General features: G+C 47.0%; 1 protein-coding gene across 2 annotated transcripts; it reads right to left on the bottom strand.

Moving 5' to 3' along the window:
• Positions 1–1,619: 1,619 nt before the first annotated feature.
• On the bottom strand, positions 1,620–7,924 carry LOC306640773 (folate receptor alpha-like). 2 transcript variants are annotated; one of them, XM_079105332.1, is made up of 7 exons: positions 7,802–7,924; positions 7,041–7,075; positions 6,394–6,492; positions 4,121–4,290; positions 2,375–2,563; positions 2,091–2,226; positions 1,620–1,948 (listed from the first exon to the last, which is right to left on the bottom strand). In XM_079105332.1, exons 4-7 carry the CDS (start codon positions 4,280–4,282, stop codon positions 1,668–1,670), a joined length of 768 nt encoding a protein of 255 aa, XP_078961458.1. In that variant the 5' UTR covers positions 4,283–4,290; positions 6,394–6,492; positions 7,041–7,075; positions 7,802–7,924; the 3' UTR covers positions 1,620–1,667. The 2 variants fall into 2 exon arrangements, with proteins under 2 accessions (XP_078961458.1, XP_078961459.1); XM_079105333.1 differs by lacking the exon at positions 7,041–7,075 and having other exon boundaries at positions 7,802–7,921.
• Between the last annotated feature and the right edge of the window lie 1,241 nt (positions 7,925–9,165).

The raw sequence follows: 9,165 nt of genomic DNA, 5'->3' as shown, positions 1-9,165 counted from the left end.
AACCCAGGGTCTTGTGCTTGCAAGGCAAGCATTCTACCAACTGAGCTATCTCCCCAGCCCAACAAGTCACTTTTGTGAATGGAGACACTGGTTCTACGGAGAATATAATACATCCATTGGCCTTGTCACAAGATTAGGGTGGCAGTCAATAATTGTTCCACTTTTCAGGTTGAAATAGTCATTTGCATAGGTTCAAGGAGTTGATCTTTCTTCTTACTAGAATCCCTTTGAAAAATTAAATTTGTAACTTTGACCATGCCAGAAATATAAACTGGCCATAAGATGACAAATTCTTTGTAGTAGTCATAGATTGGCCCACAAACCTTGTGATTCACCTCTCCTTTCAGGCACATGTAGGATTGCTTTCCTGGTCTCCTTGAATTTAGGCATAGTCATGACCTGATCTGGCCAACAAAATAAATGATGACTATAAGTTTGAAGGACCTGCACTGAATTCACCAAAGTCTCTTTTTCTAATCTCATGGAACGAACTAGGTGACAAGACAGAGCCTCCATCAACCTGGGTCGCTAAATGAGAAGTGAAACCCCACTGACAACCCACATTAAGCATTGTAGCTTGAAGTTAGACATGGTGGTGCACACCTGTAATCCAAGCTATTCAGGAGGCTAAGGCAGGATTATAAATTCAGGGCCAACCCAAGGGACTCAGTAAGACCTTGGCTCAAAACAAAAGAAAAAGTGCCGGGGGTATAGCTCAGTGCTCAGTGGTGCAGGCCCTGGATTCAACCCACAGCAGTACCAAAAAAAAAAAAAAAAAAAAAAAAAAAAAAGGAAGCTTATGCAAGAAATAAACCTTAGTTGTAGTAAACCGCTGGATAACAGGAATGTTGCTGTAATATAAACTGACTTGTTACGACTGCTACACACTATACTTAATGTGGGAACACTGCCTGCAATGACTTCCAATCCTAGATCTGCCAGACAGCTCAGGCCCAGCTCTTCTGGTGAGACACAGACCCATTATCCTTTCAAGAAACATGTTTACTCACTCCACTGGGGAAAGAGCATGTTCTCCAAAGTCAGATAGCTTGGGATGAATCCCAAGTCTCAGGCAGGGGTGACTTTATCCATGTAATTTTTACAACTGTTTCTACATATGTAAAATGCCAACAATAGTATTTATACTTTATTGGAATAAATACAAAATATAGGATAGTGTCTTGCAGACAGTCCCTGGTGGGCATTAGCTGACGGGGTATGGCTCTTGCTGGCCCCCTTGCCCTCTTCTAAGCCATCCACACAGAACATGCAGGGCATTCCTTTCCCCAGCTCTTCTATAATATTGCTGAGCACAGTATACAGAGTGGTCACCCCTGCAATGCTGGGATCCAATTTAAAATGGTAAAATCCTAGGTTTGTCTCTAAATTAGAACTACAGTGAAAAATGAAATTGAGAGCTATGAACATGTCCTAGGTTAGAAGAGCAGTTGTACCTGACAAGTTCACATTAAGTATCAGAGCTGAGTATTGACCAAGTCTAACTGAACTCGATCAATAAGAATTGGGAAGCAAAACAATCATATTTCCATTCGTACTCAAATAATTCACAAGACACATGCGGAGTGTCTGTTTTATTTAAACTGGCTCTCAGAGGAGCAGGAACTGAAGAGCTGGTAGCTGTGGGAGGCCGAGGTATCAAAAGGAACTCAGCCGAGCATCCTGAGCAGCATTGGGACCAGGCCAAGCAGGAGAGGCCAGGCCCTGGGGAGCCCAGCCCCACTCATGGCCTCTGCATAGAACCTGGCTACCTCCTCATTGGGGTTGCCCTGGGCGGGGTCAAACCACATCTGGATGCAACGGCCACTTCCTCGGCTGTAGTTACTAACTTTGTAGGAGTGACTCCAGATTTCCTCACACAGAGCCTCAGGTGTAGGGAAGTAGAAGTGGAAGGGGTGGCAGGCAGCTCCCACGGGACACTGGTTATACCCTATAGGAAAGACAGAAGACCTTTAGCCACTGCGTCAAGAACTACCTCTGGTTCTGCCAACCCTGCCACCCAAAATCTTCACATACCAGCTCCCACAACTTCACCTCTGAATCCCTCCTCCCTGCCCCACCCCAGCCTTCACCTAAGGTCCAGTTCCAGCCTTTGTGCCAGTTGCTTTTACAGGTGAAGGAGGTTTGACAATCCTCCCACCAACGCTGACAGTCCTCTTTGCACAGGGGCACATCCAGGATCCGCTCTTTGCGCCAGTTTTGGTTCACCTAGCAGATTTGGGTGGAGAAGGGTTCAGGCTTAAGAACCTCAGTAACTCAGTCCTAAATAGAACCAGAGCTGGAGGTGCAGCCTGCAGAGGTATCTGGAAAACTGAGCTCCTCTGCTAATTTGAGGATGCTGGGAAGATACTCATACCTGCTGGATCCAGGGCCCCAAGTTAGGGGAGCACTCATAGAGGCAGGTGTCCTGGATGAAGTGCCGTTTGCAGGCAGGTGCCATCTCTCCACAGTGGTTCCAGTTGAATCCATATAGGTAGGAAATATCCTTATGGGCTTCCTGGCTGGTGTTGGAGTAGCAGCAGGAGTTCTTCTTCCAGGGACTGCACTACACAGGGGGAGATATGGAACTGAGTCCACAGTCAGAATATTGCATTTGCAGCCTCCCTACTTTCAGTTCTTAATTTCTCAACAAAATTTCAACATCATTTGGAGAAATAAATATTTGCTGAAAGGACCCCCTTTGAGGGGGGCTTCTTAGAGGCTGTAGGAGCCCAGGAGGTGCAGTCCTTAAAAATTCATTAATTGAAATCTTTACTGAGCTCTTGCATACTCTAACCCAGGGACTTGTCTAGGAACTAGTGATATAATAATGACCACTGGGACTGTGGATATAACTGAGAAGTAGAGCACTTGCCTACCATGTGCAAGGCCCTGGGTTCAATCCCCCAAAACACACGCACATGCACATACACCACAAAACCAATGATGAACACTTATCACACAATAATTGCTTTGGAAAAATAAACAAAGCAGGAGAGTTGGATGGTGACTTGCAGTGCCCCATAGTGGCTTAATTAAGCCTCATTTGCCACCTGAAGGTGAGGAAACAAGCTATATTGTAACTCTAGAATAGGAACAATTACATAAACACTTAATACATACTTATTGAATGAATGAAAATCCTTGACCCAGAACTTAGTAAAGTATTAAAATGTACCCTTTTTAAAATGAAGGTTATGTATATCTAAAAAAGAACACATAAACATTTTAAAAAAAAATAAATAAAGGCTGAATAAGTTAAAGTGAAGGCTACCCAAGTAGCCAAGATTTGGTAGTTCGCACTTGGCAGTGGTGGGTCAGTGATTCAAAACAAGAGCAAAAAGGACCGTGGTCATTACCTGCTAATGGAGCTAAAATGAACATTTACATATTGAAATACATGTTACAATTCCTTTTTCTTTTCCTATTTATTTATTGAGACAGGGTCCCTCTCTTTCCCACATTGGCCTCAAACTCCTGGGCTCAAGTGATCCTTCTGCTTGAACCTCCCAAGTAGCTGATCTTTGCTTTTTCTTTATAGTTATGCTGTCATATTGATTGTCTTCACTGTTTGGCTAGATCCAGGATATGAAAGGAGTTGTGGCAAAATAATTGTTGTCAGAAGGAGACCTGAGGTCCAGTGGGTTCACAAGTCACAGCACAAATGTTTGCCAGATGCCTGAAGCCAAACAATTGGCAGCCAGCCTCATGGCTGCAAGAGGCCCACCCATCCTGAGCTGTGTAAGGCTGGCAGAAAGGAGCCACTACGCGCAGTATGGTTTCTTCCCTCTGATCTTTGGAGGAGTCCTTCCCAATCAAAACCCAGAAATCCAAATCCAATTCCCAGGTTGGGTCTATTCAACTCCATTTTCTAGATTCCCCTCTGGACCTACTTCCTTATTTATACAGTGCAGAAACTCAACAACCAAGAAGGTGAGCTGTTGACACTTTACTGACATTTGGCATACAATGTGTGTGAAGCAGTCACCCCCATTTGCGCAAACTGAAGAGTCTCTTCAGGTGGGTCTGTCTGCCTCCACCACAGAGTGGAGCTTGATATCTCATCTCTGATTTCCTTTTCCTAAATCAGCCCTGTATCACCCCAGTTCACCCCTTGGCCCACCTGCTCATGCAACTTGTCCTCGGGGCTTGGCTTTTCCTTGTGGTGTTTGGCGTCCATGCAGACATTGAGAAGTTCAGTCCTGGCGCGAATAATCCTGGTCTGGGCACCCCAAGCAACCACCCACACTAGGAGCAACAGCTGTGTTGTCATCAGCCAGGCCATGTCAATCCCTGAAGAAAGAACTGTGGTCAGTAGCTCCAAGTAATGTGGAGGTGGAGCCTCAAGATGTGGTCTCAGTGCCAGAGGGGTGGAGCCTCCAATAGTGGATCATGTGCCACCTCCAATCCCTGTCTTCCTAGACCCAGTGAGAAGCGGATCAGACACCACCCATTGGGAACACTCCTGCCTGGATCCTCTCTGAGTTCTCCAGGTGATCAGGAGGATGAAATGATGCAACCAAGGGATGAGACTTTGGCAATGTGCAGAAACAGCTTAGCGCTTGCATATATCCGCAATCCTTTATTCAAAGCCCTTGGAGGCAAATGTTTTAGAGTTAATTTTTTTTAGGATTTTATGAGCAGTAATATAAACTAATAGGACTTACATGTACCTGACAACCAAGTATATATCTTATAATGAAATAGTTAAACTGGTGGGATAAATAAAAATCATGACCTCACATGATTTAACATTATGTGACCTCACATTAATTTCAGGTCAGATTTTGACACCAAGTGACTTTGTGTAAAAATTTACAAAAATACCTTAGTCTTAGAGCTGCAAATAAGCTGCAGATCTAGGGGTTTTGTTGGCTTGTTGAGTTGTGATCTTGTTGAACTGCCCAGACTGGTCTTAGACTCTTGGATTCAAGTGACTTTCCTGTCTCAGCATCCTGAATAGCCAGGATGATAGGTATAAGCCACCATGCCCAGGTTTTTCTTTTGTTCAAGCCTTGGTTCCAGTCCTTCCCAATTGTGTCCTTGAGCTAATCCAATAAATCCTTCCTAGACACTCTGGGAGTCCTGGGGAAATTTACAGAGGCTGATGGGCACAATCCTGGGGCCTTGGGAGACTCCTGAGGCCCCTGCCACAAAACTGGCATCCCCTCAATCATCATAGCAATCCTTTGACCTTAGATAACAAATTTCCAGAGGTGACTTCCCCTCATTCCACCAGTTATCAGCTGCCTGGGCCCTCCTGAAATTCTCCAAACTTATTTCCCACAAATCTTTTCCAGCTCTGTCCCTGCAACCCACTTTCCACACGCCAGGTTGCTGGATATGCCTTCCCTGCTCACAAGCTCAGCTTGCCCCTGCATTGCCCCATGTCACAGGGTATCCAGGCTGACTGCATGGGAGGGCTCTGCCAGCCTGGAGGTGAATTCTCACCCAGCTTTCCTCCCTGCTCAATTCCTTATGCCATTCCTCTGTTTATTACTGTGTTCATCCAATCTCTCCTTGCTAATTCATTCATTCCAGGGGCCAGTCATGCCCCTGTGAATCCACTCATTTACTGAACTTGAAGGCCAGGTGGGGAAATCTGTACTGTTGGGAGGTACATCTTCCATCTGGCTCCTGAGGGGAAACAAAGCCTGGCTGCTGAAAGCACAGGTTAGAAACGGTTGGTTCAACCCCCCTGGCCTTCACTCCACCCCTGCCTGACCGTAGGAAACAAACACAAACTATCTTACGGCTGTTTCCTCATCTGGGGATTAAAGATGAAGGGAGAGGATAAACAATACCAAATGATAGCCAATTTAATCTATGTGGAATCTGTTGGGCCCAGATTGAGGGTCATGCCCCACACAGCAGAGACAACCCAAGTTTGACTTTAGACCCTGAAGTCCAGACCAGAGCTCCTTCGACTTTTAGCCCTGGCACCTGTCCCGTGCTGAAGCTCCCTTGAGGGAAACCAACACAATACTGGGCATAGTAGTCTCACTGTAGCTGCTTTCTGAAGCCAGAGCTCTCTCCCTCTCCTTGTGATCTACATTCCCTCTGCATAACCCCTCCCCACCTTTCTAATCTCACCTGGTCCGACTGTGATACCCACCACCACTGCCATCACCCCGACCCTGCTGGTGGCCCCAGAAAGAGTTGAGAACTCAGTGCTGGGTTGAAGGGCAAAAGTCCTTGGGTTCTAGTTCAGGGATGGCACTAACTTGTAGTTTAACCTTGGGCAGGCTGTGCTCTGATCTGGGGCTCAATCTCCACCTCTGGATTCTCTGGGCTGTCTGCAAACAGAGGGCCCTCCCAGCTCAGCAAATACTTTACCACATGCAGGGAGTTCTAGAGGTTGTGTGGCCTCTGATGAGGGGGTGGCAAGTGGCTTACCTAGGAGAAGAGGCCGTTGTGCTCTCAGACTGGCTCAGGCTTCTGCTCTGCTTCACACTCCTCTTGACTTATTCCAGGGGACAGCTGAGGTTTAGTGGCCTAGGAGACAAGCAGTGGGAATGAAGCCCAGGAGTGGAGTCTGGGTTCGCACGAAGGCCACTCAGCAGTTAATTATTGCACATGAGCACAAGTCAGGCCTCCTTGAGGGTGGAAGTGGTGGATTATCAGCATAGGCCTGGGCTGGGGGTGCAGCTTGGTGGTATAGTGCTTTGCTTAATCTGAGTGAGGCCCTGAATTCAATTGCCAGCATGGGGGCATGCAGGTCTATAGACCAGTTCCCAAGCTCCATTTAACTCTTTTTCTCCCAAAAACTCAAGTCTGCAAATCTTGCAACCTGAGCTACCAAGATCCTTTGAAATAATCTCCTTCATTTCCACCATCCCTGTACTGTTGATATGAGGAGAATGAGACCCAGGAAACTAGGGCAGAGCTGGGTGTTGTGGCACAAGCCTCTAATACCAGCCACTTGGGAGACTGGGGCAGGAGGATTGCGAGTTCAAGGCCAACCTCAGCAATTTTGTAAAACTCTATATCAAAACTAAAAAATAAAAAGTGCTGGGGGTGTAGCTCAGTTATAGAGCACTTACCTAGCATGGTGAGGTTCTGAGTTTAATTCCTTGCACTGCAAAAGGAAGACAGGACGGAAGGAAAGAAGGAAAAAAATCAAGGCAGAGTCAATGTCAGGGTGAATACTAGAATACAGCTTCTACCCTCCAAGCCAGCAACAGAGAATAAGGAGTTCCCATTTCCCCAATTTACAGAACTTCCAAGCTTACCAGCTCAGGTGTCATACACTTCCAGCCACAAAGTTGCAAAGTTGCACTGGAGCTCTGAATCTTTGATCAGAGCTCCAGTTGTTCTAGAGCTCAAGCTCCCCTCCCCTTTGACAGTATCTTTTGACAGTTTCTGAGAGCTTGAACTAATTTAGACTCCTTCCACATACCCATTCCAGCTGAGGACAGAAGCCTTCCTTTTTTAACCCTCTGAGCCCATGTTGGTACCTCTGGTAGGAAAGGGGAGGGGAGGGCAGATTTGGCCAGCAGGAAACACAGAGCTGTTTTGCCAGGTGTATGGCCCCACGAGAAGTACCTAGGATGGACACAGATGTGGGAGCCACCAGCCTGTGGACAGCAGGAAGAAGTTTAGAGAAGATAGAGGCCCAAGCTACTGAATGCCACAGGTCTGGACCTAACGAAGAAGAGAAGGATCCAGAGGAGGCAGTTGGATCACTGGAGGAAAATCAGCCAAGGAAGAAGGTCCTTAAGGGAGGGCCTGCAAAAAGACAGCTCTCAGGAGACCTCTGTTCCTATCCTGTTGCCCTCTCCCTGGGTTCATCAGTGAGCCATACCTGAATTCCGTGACAACCTGGGGCAGGGAGGATATGTTCACTGAAGACCTCAGCAGGTAGAGGACCTCTCTAGGCCCTCCCTCCCATTTATAAGCTCTCTAGACTGGAGAAGGGTGGGCCAGTTGTTTAGCAATCCTAAAGATGGAGGCCCTTAAGAAAGGACCACTCCCTGCCCTGAAGGCTGATCATTAACTGGACTTTCTGGCTCCTCCACTGCAGGAATGAGGTTTGTCCCACCACCAGGCCCCTGAGCCCTGGGGTGTTTTTGTGTGTGTGTGTGTGTGTGTGTGTGTGTGTGGTGCTGGGGATTGAATCCAGGGCCTTATGCACGTGAGACAAGCATTCTACCAACTGAGCTATCTCCCCAGTCCCAAGTCCTGCGGTCTTAACAGCAAATTGAGGTTTGAATTGGGGTTCAAGTTCAGTTCCTAGGTAAGCCCCTGCCTCTTATTAAGCCTCAAAGCTCTGCTCTGAAAGACAAAGTGATCAATGTGCCCAGAAACCTGGGTGCTAGGGCCATTTGGTCAGCAGAGAGGGACAGAGTCAGGCAATCATCTTGTAGCCAGTCTGGAGAGTATCTGTCTAGGGTGAACTGGAAGCTTAAAACCAGCAAGGGATGACCATTAGCATACCTTCAGCCCCAACTGAAGCTGCCTCATGACTAGGTGGTGATAACAGGAAGGTGTTTGACCCACAGGGATGGGGACTCTGGACTTCAGGGATCAGGAGGTGGCCTCAGAGTGGGGGAGGAAAGGACTCTGAGCTTTTTCTGAGTGCCAGCCTGTGCACATGCCATGTCATATCACATGTCCTCCCAGCTCTAGAAACTACAGAGTACTCTAATACCAAGTCTGATTTCCTTCAGCTGCCGGAGAGAAACTTGTCAGGCATCCCCAGGGCAGCATCCTAAGGATTACAGATCCAGTGCTGCTTTTTTAGAAACTTTTCTCTTATTCATCTAGAAATTCTGCTTGTACTTCTCTTATAACCAACTCTTCTAAGAGTTATTTGTCCTCAGGCCCCCATCATACCTTGCAAGGGCCTCCAGTCCTTCCCTATTGGCTGAGACCTGCATTTGTGCTCCTAAAGCATTCATTGACAGGATGAGTGCTGGATCCCTTCCCTTCAGGAGCACCTCCTCTGGGCCAGGCCCTGACCCAGGCCCTGGGGATCTGGCACAAAATGACATTTACACAGCCCCTGCTTCAGGTATGCATGTTTGTAAGAAAAATCCAGACTATAAACACAGTAGACAGATGTCTATCCTCTGTACTCGGGGGCTGGAGTAACTTGATAAGAAAGCAGCTTGATGACTTCTTTAGATTGGGGAGTCAAAGGTCATTTTAGGGGAAAACTGTAGGCTG

Source organism: Sciurus vulgaris (assembly GCF_902686455.1).
Source record: "Sciurus vulgaris genome assembly, chromosome: 11".
Lineage (NCBI taxonomy): Eukaryota > Metazoa > Chordata > Mammalia > Rodentia > Sciuridae > Sciurus > Sciurus vulgaris.
This window is presented reverse-complemented; position numbering and strand designations above follow the sequence as displayed.